Below are 19,002 nucleotides of genomic sequence, written 5' to 3'. Positions count from 1 at the left end.
GCTGGTGACAAGGGCTTCCTCCAGACCCTGCTGTACCTAGCTTGCAACAGGTAGAGGATCGGTTAATGCAGGATTGGTGGGGAGTCCCATGGGCCACCTTTCCAGGACTGGAGGTGGACCTGAGTCAGGGCCCTTACCACATACCGTGTCTGAATCTGTGGCTTTGACCAGGTTGGGGGGAGGGTGGGTGTAATGGGCCCATAGTGACTCATTAAGGTTTCTGCCTCATCTCTGGGGCCTCTGGTGGCGTGAACATGGTACCAAGTGGATTGGTTGGCACCTTTGCCCTCCTAGAGACAGCAACAGGGCCCTGGGGTACTGTGGGGGAGTGACTATTGTGTAGGTTCCTCCAAAGCCCTGGGGCTATCAGACCAACCTCCAGAAACAGCCAGAGCCAGAAAACTACAAAAATAAAGAGTTTATTTCCTATCCAAAAGTGAGCCCAGGGTGTTGGGTGGTAAAGGAGAGCTGGAGACCGGGGTGAATTTTCAAGAAGTCAGAGCCCTGAGTGAGACCATATTGGAAGGGGGAGAACAGGCGTGGCTGAGGTCTGGGGGTGGGGGAGGGGGAGGAGTGCTGCTGGGACTGTTGCAAGTTGCTGGCAGCAGAAGAGACCACTTTCAGTGTCGGCCTGCAGAGAGACAGAAACAAAGATGTTGACAGGCCCAGGCCCAGGGGTAGAAATAGACATTACTGGGCCCAAAAGGCACCCACTGGGGTAAAGGAACCTGGGAGCACACTCTAAGGCAGGGATTGCAAACTGAGATACCCATAGAGACCAGATAAAGAATTCAAATGAGGGAAGCTAGCTGGGTGTCAGAAGATGATCAAGGAATGTGGGGACTGCAAAGAAGTGGAGAGTGCAGGTCTCTTCCAAAGAGGACAGTGGCCACCCAACACCAGCTGATTATTACCAGGTGCGGCGTTGGCCCAGTGTCGCCAGATCTCCCGAATTTGCTTAGAGAAGCTGGAATATCTGGATTTCTATGTGAACTCTCCTGATTTTCAGTGTGACAACTCATTCATATTTTGAAAAAAATGCTGTGAGTCAAAGAATGCATATCTGGGGTCATCGGTTCATTTCCTATGTGAGCTGTGGGGAAGGTGAGCCCCTCCATCTTGGGCTGATGGTGGGAGGCCTAAGAAGTCTTGGGTTACTCAAATGTCAGCCAGGGGACTTCCCTGGTGGTCCAGTGGTTAGGACTGGGAGCTTTCACTGCTGAGGGCCCGGGGTTCGATCCCTGGTTGGGGAACTAAGGTCCCACAAGCCGCACAGCGCAGCAAAAAAAAAAAAAAAAAAAAAAAAAAAATGCCAGCCAGGATCTCAAACCTACCCCTCTGGAAGCAACATTGCTTTCAAAGTCTCCAGCAGAGACCTGGGGGCTGGGACAAAAGACCTCACGGTATCACTAAGCTACCTCTGCACTGGAATCTGCAATCCATCCCTCTTGCTGTAGACACCAAGATCCTGCCTGCTCTTGCCTCAGTCTTCATTTCCCAGGCTGGATCTGGGGGCTTTTCCCTTCCCCTCTCTGCTCCCCCATCTCTACCTGCCTCCAGGTCCTGGGGAGAAAGCCAGACATCTCATCTGCCCAGCTCAGTGGGCACTGCGGTCCATCTCATGCCTGTTGGGTTCCACGGCCTCAGGTGGCTCCCCTCACAGAGGAGAATAGAGGAGGGTTTGGAAAAGGCAAAGGGTCAGAAGTGACCAGGCTTTGTTAAAAAGGTCAGAGAATCCAGAGCCAACCAGACCATCTGGTGGCTGCTAACCCAAGGCAGGAGGCCAAGGGGCCCAGCCCCTCCCTGGATGGCAGGCGTCAGTGCCCACCCCAAACGGGCCTGGGCCCGTGGCCAGGGTCAGTGGAACGTGTCTGACCTGGACCGGAAGCTGTGCCTCATGAGGCTTGAGTTCGGAGGTAAGGCCTCTGGCACTGGGGAGGGTCTCAGAGGGTCAGGCTCTGAGGGGTAAGGGGACAGCATGGAGGGTCTCAGGTCGGGGGGGGCAGCCCCCATCTCTGCTGTCCCCACACTGGCTGGGCAGTGGACCTCAGCGAGGGTAGTATCCTGGAGGCCAGGCAGTGGTCTGGACAAACAGGGAGAGATGCATGGAGGCCTCTGTGGTGGGCAAGGAGGATCTGGGGTCCAAGCCGAGACTGTTGGGTGGCCTGGGGGACCCAGCCTGGCCTGTAGCAGGTCCATCATGTGTCGAAGCTCCTGGCTAAGCTGAGACACTTCCCGGTTGAGACGGGAGATCTGTTGAAAACACATCACATTGTCTCCCAGGTGCCATACAATCACCACCCTCCTAGGTGCACTCCCTTCCACAGTTTACAAAGCTCTTTCGTACCCACTCTCTGCTCATGGCCACCCTGAGAAGAAGACAGGACAGGGGTTATTTTTGTCTAGAGGTAAATACCCCAGCCTCTTTCCAAAAAGGATTTGGGACGACAGCTCTTGCTACTCCCCGCCACACACACTTTGACAAGATGTAGAAAAATGTGCTCAAAGAGGCCGCACAGCTGCGAAGTGACAGATGCAGGCTTACTCTCAGGTGATACACCACACGAGCTCAAGTGTCTATTCAGTGTTTTTCAAATTTCAGGGAGTACAGAATGAACTGAAAAGCTTGTCAAAATGCCAATCTCTGGGCCCCACCCCAGACATTCCAGATTGGGTGAAGCCCAGGAGTCTGCATTTTAACAGGTTCTCTGGGTACTGATGGACACCCAAGTTGGGGAACCACTGGTCTAGAAGAACCGCATGCGCATGCGGAAGCAGGGCTGACCTTGAATCCTGCCAAACCGGGGCTAGCTCCGCCCCCAGCCTCAGGGCCCGCCCCAGCCCAGGTGCGCCCCATGGGATGCCTGCTCTTTATCAGAACCCAGGGAAGGCCCCGAGCACTCCCGAGGGCTCAAGGGCTTGACCTGGCTGCTTTGTGGACGCAGCTCTGACATCCCTGAGGGGGAGGCGGAGGCACAGCCTGGGCAAACAGGATCAGGGCTCTTTCTGACCAGGATTCAGACCTGAGGGTCCAGGTTCCCTGGGGTTGAAGGCCTGCTCAGCCTCCCAGTCCTCTGCCCCACTCGTCGGGGGGGAGAGGGCCGGAAAGGACTGGAGCATGTAACTTAGTGGGGGGAGGGTCCCTGCAGGAGCAAATCCCATGGCGGTGGAGGGAGGAGAGGCCCTCTTTTCTGGCTGGACCACCTGAGCCAGTTGGAGGGATGGAAGTAGCTGTCCCTGAGTACTTACGGTGTGCCAGGGACTGGGCCAGGCATGTATGCGCCCTCATCTCATCCTCACAACAACTCTGGGAAGAACGTATTGATTTCCCCATTTTCAGATGAGGAAGTTGAAGTTCAGAGTGATTGTGGGACTTGCCCAAGGTCTCCCAGCTAGTGTGAATATCCAAATTCAGGACTCTGGCTCCAAACCCTTTGAAATGCTCCTATACTAAGCACATCTCTGATCCCAAGGTTGGAGGGGAGGGGCCAGCCCCAACCCACCTCCTGGTTCAGCCTGCAGACCTTTTCCTTCACCTCCTCGGCCTCAGTGGCCACTTCCCGGCTGGGCATGGTCCCTGCAGACGGAGTGGGGAGAAGGGATGCTGGGTGAGTACAGGGAGCTCAAGTCTACAGCCTGGGCTGGGCCCTTCACTGGGCAGGCAGAGGGCAAGGGGAGAGGACGTTCTGGGGTCAGGATGCTGCGAAACCCAAGCTCTTCAGGATGGTTTCGTGGCCCTATCACTTCCCCAGCCCCTCCCCACTCCACCCCATGGAGAAGCATGGAGCTTCTCTTTGCTATCTGTTTTGTTTTGTTTTTTTTTTTTTAGGCCGCACCATGTGGCATGCCCCCTGCATTGGGATCTTAGTTCCCTGACCAGGGATCGAACCCGTGCCCCCTGCATTGGGAGCGCGGAGTCTTAACCACTGGACTGCCAGGGAAGTCCCTTCTCTTCGGTATCTGAACACAACTGCTCTTCTGGTCATACCTCTATACCTTTCACCAACCGCCTTGCTCCACCCCTCAAACTCCTGCCCACCCTTTGAGACCCACCTCTAGTGTCCCCTCCTCTAGGAGGCAGGGTTAGAGGCTCCCTCCTCTCCTACCTCAGAGTCCTGTTCTTTGTCTCAGTCACGGCACTTAGCACCCTGTTCTGGAATCGTTTATCTGAGTACACAGCTGTCTCCCCCACTAGACTGGAAGCTCGCTAGGAGTGTGGACCAGGTCTGGGTCATCTGCGTGTTCCTAGCACAGCACCTGGCAGCTGGTAAGCCCTTACTACATGTGGGATGGATGGATGGACGGCCGATGAATGGGTGACGTGAGTTGAAGTCCACTGCTGGCCCTTACCTGTAGGAGGGGCCTGTGAGTGAGGCCTAGGGTGCTCAGGCCTCCTGCTGAACCGGAACGTAGGGGCCTCTGCTGTGCTGCCAGAGTCCTCAATGCCATCCACTATCCTGGGACGGAGGCAGTGGTCATCAGTCCCACAGGGAGAGGGTAAGGGCCAGAGCACAGCAGGCAGAGGGTGAAAGGGGCTGCGGTGCCAGGGAGCTGGGGAGGAGCAGCCGTCAAAGACGAGTGGGGTTGCAAGCTGCGGTGGATCAGGTAGGGCGGGGTGGGCACATGGGGAGGAGCACTGGTCAGAATGCTGGGGACGGAGCCCAGAGAAGGTTCTGGAAGCCAGCAGGGGTATAGGGGAGGCAGGGGAGGCTGGCGTCTCACCGGGGACTGAGGTCCGGAGGTCCAAAGGTTCCCAGTGAGGGAATGAGAAGCTGGGGGGGCTTCCAGGCAGCAGAGCCCCTGGGGAGGCCATGAGGGGAGGGGCTGTGGCCCCGGCCAGCCAGGGCAGGGGAAGGGGTCGGGGACAAGGAAGGAGAGGAGACAAGGGCTGAGAATGGGGGCAGCTCCTCCCCCAAAAGGCTGACCAGGGAGCCCCGGGGCCGTGCTGGGCTGAGGTTGGGCAGCAGGAGGGCCCGCCGGGGCCTGGGACCACCTCCAGGCTCGGCCCCAGCCTCAGCCTCTGTGACGGATGGCTGGGTCTTGTCTGAGGAGGAGCCCAGGCTTTCCGAGCGGGTCTGTGGGCAGAGGGGGCAGCTGATGTCACAGGGCAGTGACCAACAGGCGCCTTCAGTAAGCAACAGCCTTCACTGGCGGTTGCCGCTCTCCATCCCCTCTCCCTTCACCCTGGAGCACAGCAGCCAAGGAAAGGTGCCCCCCACTCCCGTCTTCTCCCATGCAAGGAAGGGTGCGTTACCTGGGAGAGGCGAGGGGATCTGGAGAAGCGGCAGAGGCCCTGCAGGAACACGGGGGGTGGGGGGGGCGGGGTTCAGGCTGACTCACACCTCCCGGCTCCCCCGGTGCACCACCTCCTAGTCTCACCCATCAGTGTCGTGGGGTTTGAGAATGTGGGGCCTTTTTGTGGAATTGAGTCAGAGATACCCCCAACTCTGACTCAGAGAAATCCTGAGTGGCAACATAAGTCTGAAAAGCAGTAAAAGACCAAGGTCTAAGGTGTAAACTACAGACTTGGCCCAGAGCCTAAACCAAAACGGGCCCAGGAAACATTTGGTGAGTGGAGAAGAGGAAGCCCCAGGGGATGAGGCCCAGTCCAGAGAGGGAGGGAACGGATGGAGGAGAAGCACACGAAGTGGGGGGGTGGGTCCTTTGAGGAGTCTGGAGTGAGGCGGAAGCGGGGCCAACAGGAGATGGGTCAGTAGAGTTGGAAGTACACGTGGTGAGCCATGGTCCATGGGGTTGGATAATGGCCAGTGGAGTAGGGTCAGTGGGTTGGAAGATGTTAAGCATGGAAGGGGCAATGGAAGGGGGTGGCTGGAGTTGAGAGGTGATGTTTTCAGGGTGGAAGGCATTCGTGAGGCTTTCTCTGGGGCTGGGGGGTGGTCTACTTTGAAGGAGGCGACCTCAGAGAGGAGGAGGCCATAGGGAGTCTACATACATTGGTGTCAGAGCCCTGGCGCAGGTTGAAGGTGAGGTCCCGGCGCAGGCCAGCCCTGAAGGCAGCCCCGTACTCAGGATAGAGCCTCAGGACTTCAGCCAGCCCTCGGCTGCTCAGTTGCTGCAGGCCACAGTAGGTCAGTGCCTTCACGTCGGCGCTGGTCTTCAGCACGCAGCTTGGAGCTGTGCCTGACCCAGGCTCCTGCCCTGGCTCAGGGATATCTGCCCCAATCAGGTCTCCTTTTCCTGTGGGTAAGAGATGCGGACAGACAGCTGGGGCAGAGGGACCAAGAGGATATTAGTGGTAATGAGGGATGGTCAATGTGTTTGAAGGATGGCTGAAGCGGGGTCAATCGATGGGATTGGTGGAAATAATGCAGTCGGCAGAAGGTCAGTGGAGAATGACTGGTGAAGTTGGGAGACAGTCAATTGGGGATGTCAGTAAAGCTGGAGAAATGATCGATGGAATTGGATGATCAATAAAGAATGGCCAGAAGGGTCAGTTAAAGGGTAGAAGTCAATGGAGTCAAGGGTCGATGGAAAAGGGTCAGTGGAATTGGAGATGGTGCAATGGGAAAGGATCAGTTGACTTGGGGGACAGTCACTGGGGAAGGGTTGATGGGTTCAGGGATGGCCACTGGGAGTAGGGGAGAGCCCAAGGGGTATGGTCTAAAGGGGATGGTGGTAGGATGCGGGGACCAAGAGAGAGTACCCAGTCCCTAGATTCCTGGCTACTCCCAAGGCCTCTGTGGGAAGCTTTTGGGGTAGGTAGAGGGTGGTGGTGGGATCCTCACCCAGGATGGCCAGCACCATGTTGTCCCGGAGCACCTCCAGTGAGCCGGAGCAGACATAGTAGTGCGCCTGCAGGGCATCCCCGCGGCGCAACAGGTACTCGCCCGGAGCGCAGAACGAGGTCTTGATGTGCAGGGAGAGGGCCCGCAGGCAGCCCCTGCTCGCTGCTCCAAACAGCGGCAGCTGCAGGATGTCCCGATTCAGGTGCATAGCAATGTCAGCTCTCAGCTCGTCTGGGAAGTCACGCAGTAACTGCATAAGGGGCATAAGTCATTCTGGCCATCCCCCTGAAGCTGCTACTTGAGCTCTACAGATATGCTGAGCTGTCTCCAAGGACAGAGCTCAAGTTACCCATTTCTGACCTTTAGGAAGACTTCTGTGTGTCTCACCTCAATTTGACTTGTGTGTGGACCTCCCAACCCAAGTCCTGGGGCAGAGACTAGGTCTTCTCCTGTCTGTCCACTGCTCACAGCTACACACACTGGTCACTCACACATCCTGGTTACTCAACCCCATGTATGCAAGGACCATCCCTGGTGGGTCAGCCTTCAACTGGAAGTCAGGAGACTAGAAATCAGCTCTGCATAAATCCCTGTGGACTTTGGGCAATCCATTTCCTCTCTCTGGGCCTCAGTATCCCCATCTGTAAAACGCAGGGTTACACTAGACCTTGAATTTTACCAATGACCTCCCAGGAGCCAAACTTAACGTTCATGGTTTGGTTCCATCCTCGTCTTATGGAGCCCCTAGGCCACCCTGGCTTGGTTACCTCTCCCTCTTGTCCCCCTTTCTTCCCCAGGCTCCTCTTCCTCAGCTGTCTTCTCACTGTCCACACTCTCCCTGCATCATGGCAACCAGCCAGGACTTCTACCTCCCCGTGAACCCGGAGCCCTATCTCTGGGTCCAGACCTGTATTTTCAACTACCCACGGGGCAACCTCCACCTGGATCCCCCATAGGCACCACACCCTCATCATGGCCCAACCCTGGACTCTCACTTTCACCCCTAAGTCCAATCTTCCTCCTGTAATGCCTCCATCCCACCCTCGGCCAAAACCAGAAACCTGAGAATCACTTTGAGCTCCTTTCCTGCAACCAGCGCATCACCAAGTCCCAAGGCTCCTGCTCTCAGAAATACCTCCTGGATCTGCAGGCCACTCCCCAGCCTAAAAATGTGGCAGGATAAAATCTAAATCCAAGGCCATGCATGAGCTGGGCCTGCCCGCCTCCCCAGCCTGGTCTCTTCACTCCTCTGTCCCTCACCCCTCCACAGCGCGCACACACCCTTTCCTGAAGGCTCGCTGAACTATTTTCAGTTCACCCTGCTCTTTTGCGTCAATCTTTCCAGACCTGTGTTCCTACTGCTCTTACTGCCTGGAATGGCCTTCTGGCCCCAGGCCAATTTTCTTCTTGTCCTTCACGATGTCGCCTCTTCTGTGACACCTCCCCTGCCTCCTCTAGGCCCAGACACAATGAGGGACCCACTGCACCAAGTCCCTCCAGTACAGTCCCATTCACAGCGTAACTATTTGTTTACCCATCTGCCTCCCTCACCAGACGGGTGCCTTCCCGAGGGCAAGGGCTGGGGGTAATCGTTCCGCAACCCCCTGTGTCCAGCACAGAGACTGGCCGGAAGCAGGTGCTCGAAGATGGTGGCTGAAAGGAGCATGGCATTAGCCATGTGTAGAGGAAAAGGGATGTGGATTCCGGTGGGTGCGTGCCCTTGTGAACAGCACCTCGTCTCCCTGCACCCCATTTGCCTCCATCCCAAACGCTGAGAGGCAGCGACCCCTTTCCCACTTTACCTCCGCGCGCTGGGTACCACCGGGAGCCCCGCGCACTACCTCGTTGGCGTCGATGCCGCTGTTGACTGTCCACGTGGTCTGGAAGTACTCGAGCATGCGCTGCTTGAGCGGCCGGGGCAGGCGGTGCACGCGGATGAAGTCCTTGAGGTCCTTCATGCGGCTGTGGTAGAGGGAGCGGCGCGAGTACATGCGCTGGATGATGGCCGTCACGTTCCCGAACACCACTGCGTGCATCAGCGCTGCGGCGCACAGCAGTCAGTCAGGGGCGGCCACCCCTCCGGCCTCCTCCCCCCGCAACTCCCCCTGCCCTGGATGGGTCTCGGGATTCCTGGGGGAGGGGCAGGTGAACCAGTGGGCTCCTGCGTGCCTAGGTGCTGCGTTGGGGCGGGGAACAGAGGGTGGTCCTGAGAGGGGTCAGACTCGATGCTCCTCTCATGCCCGCCCGCCCGCCCCATGAAGTCATGCACTTGGGCTTCCCATTCCTTTTGCAAGAGACCCTCCTGTTTGTGGCATCCCCCCAGGGCCAGCACGTAGCAGGTGCTGAGCAAACACCTATGAATAAATGCACGCGTGTCTGGTCGTGGGTGGACTCCTTGCCTTCCCTGGGCCTCAGTTTCCCCACCCACACGCTGGGCTTAGCAGGGCCACCCCGGGGGCTTGGCAGGCCCGGCCTCACCGCCTATGAGCATCGTGCAGATGGAGAAGATCTTCTCGGCGTCAGTGTTGGCGCACACGTTGCCGAAGCCCACGCTCGTGAGGCTGCTCAGCGTGAAGTAGAGCGCAGCGATGTAGGCGCTGCGCCGCGACGGGCCACCCGCAGAGCCGTTGACATAGGGCACCTCCAGCCGCTTGCCCAGCTCGTGCAACCAGCCTAGGGGGTGGAGGGATGCAAGGAGCCCCGGCTGCGCGAGCAGGGGAGGGTGGGGTTTCCTTGAACTGCCTTCACTTGACCTTGGTCGAGTATTTACAGAGGCGAGGGGAGGTTTGCACAAGAAATGCGAGGAGCAGCCCGTGCCCCGGCCACCCCACGGTGAAGTGGTTACCGTTGCAGTTCAAGGCTACCAACTCCCTACACGGCTGACTGTTTAGGGGCCCCTTCCAGTGCCTAATAGTTTATTAAGCGCTTCCTGTGTCCCAGGGTGCTGGGACTTGACCCAAACACGCTCCCTGCACTGGTGGAACTTACAGTCTGGAGGGGAAAGACATGAAATAAATCATTACAGGTGGAAAGCAGCTACTAAAAAGGAAGTATGTCTTCGGGAATCATAATGGGTTAGGGGGAGCCAACCCAGTTTGGTGGGGGTATGGTTCCTGAAGGACTCCCTTAAGATAGAGCATTTTAGTTGAGACCACAAGGATAGAAAAGTGGCTTAGGAAGAAGGGAGGGAAGACAAAAGAGAGAGGATTCCAGAGAGGAAAACACGTTCAAGGCCCAAAGTGAGAAAGCAGTACATCCTGGGTGCTGGAGGGAGGCCAGGGTGGCAGCAGCAGAGGGGGCCTCGGAGGAAGGGAAGTCAGGTAGGGGTAGAGAGGGCTGCAGGCCCACGTACCGTGTGGACTGAGGGTGGACTTGACTTTGAGGGCAGTGGGGAGCCACCAGATGAGTCCTGTCAGGGGTACTTAGCCTCTGCCCAGAACACCTCCCCACCTTCAGAGTGTTTCCCATACTGTATTTTGATTGCCTGTCTCTGGTCTTGCGCCCCTGCTATGCTGTCAGTCCCCCCAAGGCAGAGCCCATGGCTTCAAATCAGTATTCCCAAGCCTGATCCGGCAAGGAGCTCGTGCACGTTTGTCGGATGAGTGGAGGAATGTGGAGTAGGGGTGGGGATCCTGGTGGAGGTGTCAGCTTGGGGGCCTGTGTGGACAGGGAAGGTGGATGGGTGGTCAGTGAAAGCCTGGGGTCAATGGCTCACCGATGTCCCAGAGCAGCGGGTCGTTGGCCTCCATCTCCCGGCGCCCGACGACATACCAGACGCAGGCCATCCAGTGGGCAAGGAGCGCAAAGATGGACATGAGCAGCGTGAGAACCACGGCACTGCACTGCGAGTACCGCTCCAGCTTCTGCAGCAGCCGTAGCAGCCGCAGCAGCCGCACTGTCTTCAACAGGTGCACCAGCGACGTCTGCGGGAGCGAGTGCGGTGGGGGAGACTGTCAGCCGGCACCCCACGTCCCTTGCCAGCGCCTTGCCACCAGATGCCCCGGAGCTAGGGGAAGCTGCCCCAGGAAAAGTATCCCTGCTGTGCTGAGAAGGTGACCAGGAAATGCAGGGGGGAGAGGGTAACACTGAAACTAATAATGGCTAACAGTAAGTATTACGTGTGTCAGGCACTGGGCTAAGTATTTGTAATCCTCATTAAAAAAGTATGCCTTCAGTCCAATTATCATCATCATTCCCAGATTGCAGAGGAGTAAACTAAGGCTCAGAGAGGCTACTACTTACTTGCTCAAGGTCACAGATCAAGGAAATGATGGAGCTGAGACTCAAATCTGAGATGACACCAAAGTCCGTTTTGTGCTCTACTGCCTCTTAGCACCTCAGCTGGTGAAAGGGCAAGTCTGGGTCAGAAGCGGGGCAACAGACAGAAAGATCTCTGGCCCGTGCTCAAAGTCCCCAGTGTCCTAGGTACAATCAGCTGTGGACAGGGGAAGGTTTAGGGACCTCGCCCCTTGTGGGTCAGCTGCAGATGAGAGGGTCACACCGAAATGTTGAGGGAAGGAGAGCAGGGATGAGGGTGCTTGGGCTGTGAGGTCTCAGGCCCTGTGGGGTTCACTGAGGGTTGATGGAGCTAGTGGCACCTGGCAAGGGTCCTGTAAACGTTAGCTAACGTTACCACTCTGCTTTCGTTGTGCTTTGATTAGCCTTCCAGTCTTAGATGATGAGCAGGTGGGGGCTTATCTTCTTGATACTCTGGGTGGGGCAGCTTGGGGGCTAGGGCTGGGGGCTCTGGGGCAGCGTCTGGGGATCTCGGTATGAAGGCCCTTCACTGTCCTTTCAGGGGCCTCCAGGAGCATCCCCCATAGCCCTGGCCCTACACAGCTCCTGAGTCACTGCCTGCCATTTTCTCTAATTTTAGGCAAGGGAGTTGCAGAGGAGGTGGCTTTGATTCCCCCACATGGACCCTCTCCAGGGCTTAATGCCTGCCCCCAGCTTCCAGAGCTCCTGACTCCAACCTTGAGTTCTTCAAGGCTTCCCTTTGTCACCTGCCCCTGGGCCCCGCTCCCTTGGGGCCCTCCTCTCATTCTCCTTGGACCAGAATGTCTCAGGCCTGGCTCCTTCAAGTCCACAACTCTGCCGGTGCCCACTTCTCCTCCGTCTTTGCTCGGCCTCGCTCCAGCCCCACATTGCTCCTCCTCTCCCCTCATGCCAGGCCATCCGCTCAGGTACCCTGGTTTCCCAGGAAGCAGGGTAGCACGCTGGAAAGAATACCAGACCAGGAGTCTAGAGACCTGGTTCCAGTCTCCTGCCTGCCACTGCTAGCTGTGTGACCTTCAACAAGCCACTCAACCTCTCTGAGCCTCTGCATCTGCCTCTGAGAAAGAGAGATACGAGAATCGGCCCTGAAGGGTTACTGTGAGCTTCATATGTGATGATGTGTGGAAGAACTTAGTAAACTGTAAAGTGGTCCTGAAAGTACCAGAGGAGGGGGAACTGCCTGGTGGGCACAAAACCCGGGGGGCCGGGGGTGCACTCAGGGGAGGGGTGGGGAGCCCTGCTTGGAATGGCTGGAGCCTCAGGGCAGACACACCCACATGCACGTGTGTGGGAGCGTGCACACACGTGTACACAGCCAGGAGAAGAGGCCCACAGCCCGTTGGCGGCTGGTTAAATCCGGCTGCGTGTAGGTGGCTTCCCGCTATAGCGGAGGGTGGCAGGGAGAGGAGCACACAGGGAAACTGCTCCCCACCTCCCCACTCAGCAACCAAGGGGGTCTGGGGACACAGGGTGGGACTCCCTCTCCCTGGGCCAGAGAAGACCTAGTATCTGCCAGCTAGGTTCAGAGCTGACCACCTAGGGCGCCTCCAGGCAGTCCCCGGGGAGCTGGGAGGATGAAGGTCCTGGGACTCTCCGCCTCCGAATCCACTCCGCAGCCTCTACCTCCCTGTCCTGGCTTACTATGCTCCCCCCAGATGCTCCCTCTTCTTGTCTCCTGCCAGTCAGGTTCTAGTCTGTCTAAGGTCTAGCTCTGCTCTCACCTCCTCCCACAGGAACCCTTCCCAGACCACCCTAGCCTCTGCCCATCTGCCATGCTTTGGCTTCCTAGGCACTGGCCAGATTTCAGATCATTTTTGCGGGAGCCCACGTTCCAGCCTGGAACTCCAAGGTCGGCTAGCTCCGTGCCCAGCCCCCACGCAGCAATACCTTGGTCCCATCTTGCACTCCATTCAGCTCTTCTGTTCCTGCTGTTCCCACCAGCTTAGCTACCGAGAGGCTGAATTCTCACCACTTTTCTCCACAGTGACCATGCCACACACAGTGCTTTGCAGACAGCTAAATGCTCATCCTTTGTTTGTTAAATAGAAATGTGAAAAGTGCCGCTCATTTGGCTTCAGACCAATGCCGCCTTGGTAGCCCTACTTAGCTTTTCATTTGTCACAGCTTCCCTCAGAGATTGTGAGCTGAGCTCCCCAAGAGCACAGAGCCTCTTGGACCCTTCTCAGCTTCTAGCGCTGGGCTCTGCCCATCACAGATGCCTGACAAATATTCACAGATGACTGAGTCTGGGACTGAGGTGGGTCCCTTAATGGGAGATGCTGTGCTGAAGTTGGGCAGCTAGGCTGCAAGGTGGGACAGGGAACACTTACCACGGTGATGTTGAAGACGTAAAGCAGGTCAAAAGGCAGAGCGGCAATGAGGTCAACAAAGAACCAGGTGGCCAGATAGTGGAGGCCAATAGAACGAGGAGCAGAGACCACTTGGCCGGACTGGGACACATAGGTGGTGCGGAAGTTCAGGATGATATCTGGGGGTGCAAGAGGCTGTTACTAGGGGGCCTTGGCCAAGGGCAAGAGACTCAGAATGGAGGTGGACGCAGGAATGGGGAAGATGCATTGGGCTTCAGGCTGGTCCTTAGGGAGGAGAGGTCTAAAGGCTGAAGTCTCCAGGGGTCAGGGGTCAGGGCTCACGGACCATGAGGACTAAAAGACCCAGAAATGGGTAGGCTCTGACTGCCTGGGTCCTGCAGGCCCAGGATGGAGCGAGGCTTGGATGAGTGGGTCCCTCCAGCCCACCAGCCAGGGTACGTGGGGCAGAGCATCTAACCGAGGATGAAGAGCATCTCCACGGCGATGTCGCTGACAAGGGTGTGTCGGGAAGTGATGGGGGTGTCGTCATCATCCGAGAAGCAGACATTGTAGGGGACGGTGACCGCAACGTAGAAGGTGGCGAGGAGGATGAGGCCGTCCCAGATGGCCTTGGGCACGCTGTAGTGGAGGAGGAGGCAGCGGGACCCCCCCACGGAGGCCACCTTGTATTCGGGCACTGATGGCTTTGGCTCAAACACGTTCTAAGGGGAGAGGGGTGGCGGTTGGGGACACTCGGGGGAAAGAGGAGCCAAGGTTGGGGGGAGGGAGAGGTAAGGAGTGGGGAAGGGGAGAGTGGGCACTGCAGGCGTGACCACGAGAGGAGCTAGAACGTGCAGGAGAGGGGGTCGGGGCTGGCACCTGACACCTCCTTCCTCTGCCAACTTACTGCTCAGGCCCCCTTTTGAATCAATCATGTTTTTTGTGGGGGTAGGTATTTCTAAGGCTTGACCTTCACCTTGCTTGAGAAGGTGATTATGACAAATCAGGCACAAGCCCTGGCTTGAGAGGTCACTAGCTTCTCCTTCAAGTTCCTCTTGGGTTCTAGGGGTGCAGTGGAGGAAGAGTATACCCCAGGGATGAGGGGAGGATGGCATGGTGCACCCCACTCGCTGTAGCCATAACACACTGCACAGATGGTTGGAGACCCGTGGCTTCATCAGGGTCCTAGGAGTGGTACACAGGGCTAGATGCCAGGCCCCCAGTGGGGGCTTTCTCCCTGGAACCACAGTTAGTGATTTCGTGCCCCCCTTGTGACATCATCAGAGCAGGGTATTGGCAATCACAAGGAAGCAAGGGAGATGGGGATGGAAGGAGATGTGGGGGAACATGGGATAGAGCAGAGAACCGTACATGAGAAATGGACGGACAGAGGAAAAAGCCTCTGGAGGGAGATCAAACAGACAGAGAAACAGGGACACAGTAACAAGGGTGCCTCAGAAACACGGCTGGAAGATGCTGGGGTGGAGATAGGACTCACATTGGTTTTCATGCCTCCCTGGCCCCGGCGGCCAAAGTGGCCAGTCAGTCGGTGTAGGACAGTATGGCTCTGCCTCCTGGTGGATCGAAGTCTCGAGCTGGCTCCCCTCCTACCAAGGGACTTTTCTGTTGGGAAGAAGGGTACGGAGATAAGTGGGGGTGCATCCCATGAGGCTGAGTAGGGAGAGGTCTTCTGTGACCCTGGGCAAGGACTTCTGATCATTCATGCCTTGTCCCCAGACTTGCAGTTACCATGATTACTGTCTCTGTGGCCTCCTGGGGGGCCAAGTCCTGGGCCTCCGCTCTGAGTGATGTCCTTGAAGGAAAAGAGGAAAAGTACAACCTCCCCCATCTCATTCTTGATGGGCATCATGTCCAGGAGGCACCAAAAAGCTGAGCCTGTAGGTGTGGAGAGATGGAGGAAGAGGGTGAGCAGCCCATGGCATCTCTTTCTCTCTCATCCCCCTTGGTTCCTGGGCATAGTCAAAGGGCTTGGCCAAGGTTTAGTGCTGGGAAGAAGCCCAGAGATTATGTCAGCTATCTCCTTCACCTTCCTGATGGGAGAACCACGGCCCAGAGAGGGTCGGGGATGCACTCAGTGTCACACAGTCAGCTTGTGGCAGTGTGGGGACCAGCACCCAGGCTTCCACTGTGCCAAGTGGACTCTGGCTAAGGCCTGTGGTCTGGGCAGGACTGCAGGGCAGGCTAGGCCCCCTCACCATCCTTTCGGTAGAAGCAGATTTCAGCCCGGTGCTCCTGATGGCCCTCCAGGGCCTTGTGCAGCCTCTGCAGGGCTGGCTCACTGGTCTCTGGACCGTAGAGGAAACGGCAGTTGCAGGTTTTCTGCATGACCTCAGTGCGGCCGTAGCCTGTGAGCTCACAGAAGCCGTCGGAGCAGTAGACAATGGGAAAGCCCCGTGGGCCCTGTGTGTTGGCCAGCAGGAAGTTGCCGTCTGTGGGAAGAAGAGGTCAAGGTCAGGTCAAGGCCAGAAGGAGAGCTCAGCTTCCAGGTGGGCCATACCTCCCCCAAGCTGTGGTCAGAGATCCCAGAGCCAGAAACTTCCCAGGCTCCCATGTGATTCCTGGATCCCCTTTGGAATATTCTGAAATGAGAGTAAGAAGAGATAGAGCAAAAGGACAAGGACTTAAGGGTGGGAGGATTGGGAGAGGGGCTACTAGGGGGTTGGAAAAGGAACCCCGAGAAGTCATGAGGTTCATCCTCCTGCCTTCAAGCTGGTGAGCTGTTACCGTAGGAGGCAGCACAGCATGGTAAGGGCATGGGCTCCAGCACCCACCTCTGCCACTTACTGACTGTGTAACCTTGGGCAAGTTAATGAACTCTTCTGTGACTCAGCTTCCTTATGTGAAAAGTGGGGGATAATATATCTTCCTTGCATGGTTGGTGTGAGAGTTACATGAGTTACCTGGGAAGAACAAGTCCTGGCACATAGTAAGTGTTACACTGAGAAGGTGAACTGATGCCCCACATTCGCCCAGCTTTCAAAGCACATCCATAGCCACTGTCCTATCATCCTATTAGAGAGTGAACAGGGCAGAGATTCTGGTGAGATCGTGCCCACTTTATTGATAGGAGACGCAAAGGCAGAGTTATCCAAACTCACAAACCTCCTTTGTTGGGGGAAAAAGACAGTGATGAGTAGCATCCTTATTCCCTGCCTTTCAGGAAAGGTCCTCTTTTTAGCATCCCTTAGCTAATTTCAGAGGGTCTGTCCCAGTGCTCAAAGTCTGACAGGCTTGAGCAATGAAGGTGTGGCTTCAGCAACCCCAGCAACAGAACCTGAGCTGGCTCCCTCCAGCTCCAATGGGCGGGAGGCCTCAGGGGGGCTCTGTGGGCCATCTAGGGACAGTCTCAGCTGAGGGAAGGGATCTGAGACACAACCAGTCCTGGGGCGCTAGGAGGGCTGAGTGTCTGGGGGTGGAGCGACTGATGGGGATACTGCAGAAGCCTGGGAGGCGCTGGGCCCTGGGCAAGCAGCCTCCTTCTTCCATCCCAGGCCCGTTGCCTGGGAGATGGGCGCTATGGAAACAAGGGAGGTGTGTGTGGGGGCGGGGTGGGGAGGCGGGTAGGGCCCCGGCGGCTCGGTTTCCGCCCTCAGGTACCGCTCCCCCCACCTGCCAGATCCCAGCCAGGGTGTCCCAAAGGGGGCAAGGGGAGATCTCTCAGTACCAAAGTAGGAAAAGGGAACGGCGGGAGAAGAGGCGGGTAAGGAGGATTGTGGCTGTCCAAGGTGCTGAACCTGGAACCCAAGCTGGGATGGGGGTGTAGGCAGTTCCCTGTGTCACACAGACCACCCCCCTCTTCCTGCCTCACCTCCCTCAGACACAGAAGCTCTACGGCTCGGGGGCGCGTGACCTCAATCCAAGCTAGGTCCTGCCGAAGTCTGATCTTTTCTCTCTCTCTTTTTTCTTCTGAGGGAAGTGGATGCTGGAGTCGTCTGGGAGTAGACCCCAGAGCGTCTGCCCATTTCGTCCCACCTCCGCGTCTTGGATACCCCCTCACACGCCTCCAGCAGCGCTCAGCCCGCGAGTGGGCGGCTCCCAAGGACTCTTCTCCGCTTTGCCGCACAAAGAGCCTTTCCTGCTTCCAGTCACACAACCCCAACCTTGGCCCCCCACACACTCTTGGTCCTCGCCCGCCTCCCCTCCCAGGGCGCCCCCAGCCCTGTTCCTTTACCGCGGCTTGGCTCTGGGAGTTCCTAGACCCTCAACTCCACTCTCTCTCCTCCCCTCGGGTCTCTCTCACCATATCCAGGAGACCCGCAGCGCCGAAGGAGACTTAACCCCTAGCTCGAACCCCCAGCCTCAGCCTCCGGCCCACTCACGCGTGCGGTCGAAGCGGGTGGCGATGGTGTCCAGGAAGGTGTTCTGCGGGGCCAGTAACCCCTTCATGACCGGCATGGCCTCGGGGCGCGGGCTCGAGGCGCGGCGCCGGGGGGCGTTCAGCGCGGCCGGGCCGGAGGGGGCGCGCTGCCGGCGAGGCCGGGGCGCCCCATGCGCCCGCCTGCCTCCTCCCCTCCCTCTCGGCGCCGCCGCCGCCTCTCTGCTCCGAATCCAGCAGCTCTCCGCTCGTCTCGGCGCCGCCTCGGTCCCCCCCACCTCCCGACGGGCCAGGTTCTTTCCCTCGGGCTCGGCCCGCGCCCGCCACGTGGCCCCGCACGGGGAGGGGCCACCAGAGGCACCCTCACCCCTCTCTGCTGCTCTCCTCCCGGTGGGGAGCGGCCCACGCGTGTCTCTCCCTCAGAGAATTCGGGACACGCCCACCCGGAGCCGAGGCTCCAAGAGGTGGGGCAGGGCTTGAATGACAGACACGCCCACCTCCCAGGGTGGCCACGCCCCCACGCGTGTTTCCCTGGCTGCTCCATGTGTCTCCGCCCCTCGGGCTTCCCCGCGCACCGCCCACCCTGGGAATCTTGTCTGGTTCACAGCGCCGCCTGCTGGAGTTGGGGTATTTCACAGCACCCCCAGCTCCCTGAGCTCCAGTGTGAGACAGCAAGTGTTAAAGAGGCTAGTTTTGCCGGTGGAGGATCGATGGGAAGGCAGGAAACTCAAATTCTAGAATGCACTACTTAACCCTCACCTGTGCCTCAGTCTGTGTAGGGCACCCTGGCGAGCTCTGCCTCTAAGCTCAGCAGTGTGGATGAAAAGAGCTTTGGAGTCCACTGGGTAGAAATCCCAGCTCTGCCACTTACTGTGTGACTTTGCCTCTCACTATCAGCTGTAAAATGCAGCTAATAATTTTTACCTCGTATGGTTGTGAGAATTTAATAGTATAATGCATACCTTTGGCACGCAATGTGTTGGTGAGCAATTGTCTCCCTATTCTCCCTCTTCCTATCATCCTGATTTAACCCTCCTTCTCTCTGCTACCATTTAGGTGGAAGAGAGGCCGGAAGCAAGTTTGGGGCTGAGAAAGATAGTTTCAAGCTGGGCAGTCAGTTTGTAAATCTCCAAAGGTGCGCTGGTGGATTTTGTTCTTCTCCAAAACGAAATAAGTGCAGCAGCAAGAAGGACCCAGGTGAGACCAGACACAGGACTTTTTCACTGTGGAAGCAGAAAATTACTCGGGCAGCTGAGTGTGGTGGCTTGGGGTGGCTGCTTGCCAGAACAAGACAGCCAAAGCCAGTGACAAAGGGAAGATGGGCTGGGGAGAGGGC

At 57.5% G+C, this 19,002-nt stretch overlaps 1 protein-coding gene across 4 annotated transcripts; it reads right to left on the bottom strand.

Annotated features, from left to right (window-relative positions):
- Window positions 1-403: 403 nt before the first annotated feature.
- Window positions 404-18,056, bottom strand: KCNH4 (potassium voltage-gated channel subfamily H member 4). 4 transcript variants are annotated; one of them, XR_011377077.1, is made up of 17 exons: window positions 17,671-18,055; window positions 15,547-15,780; window positions 15,080-15,226; window positions 14,829-14,953; window positions 13,809-14,052; window positions 13,352-13,509; window positions 10,462-10,669; window positions 9,225-9,419; window positions 8,588-8,787; window positions 6,747-6,996; window positions 5,954-6,198; window positions 5,255-5,293; window positions 4,723-5,075; window positions 4,351-4,457; window positions 3,504-3,577; window positions 1,555-2,253; window positions 404-631 (listed from the first exon to the last, which is right to left on the bottom strand). XR_011377077.1 is itself a non-coding variant. In XM_030839998.2 (16 exons), the coding sequence occupies exons 1-16, from the start codon at window positions 17,744-17,746 to the stop codon at window positions 1,858-1,860; spliced, it is 3,051 nt and encodes a 1,016-aa protein (XP_030695858.1). In that variant the 5' UTR covers window positions 17,747-18,055; the 3' UTR covers window positions 404-1,857. The 4 variants fall into 4 exon arrangements, 3 of the variants coding, with proteins under 3 accessions (XP_030695858.1, XP_060146746.1, XP_060146747.1); XM_030839998.2 differs by having other exon boundaries at window positions 404-2,253; XM_060290763.1 differs by lacking the exon at window positions 17,671-18,055 and adding an exon at window positions 17,523-17,641 and having other exon boundaries at window positions 404-2,253.
- Window positions 18,057-19,002: the final 946 nt, after the last annotated feature.

Source organism: Globicephala melas, chromosome 20 (genome assembly GCF_963455315.2).
Source record: "Globicephala melas chromosome 20, mGloMel1.2, whole genome shotgun sequence".
NCBI lineage: Eukaryota > Metazoa > Chordata > Mammalia > Artiodactyla > Delphinidae > Globicephala > Globicephala melas.
The sequence above is the reverse complement of the archived record's forward strand: the minus strand, read 5'-3'. Positions and strand labels throughout refer to the sequence as shown.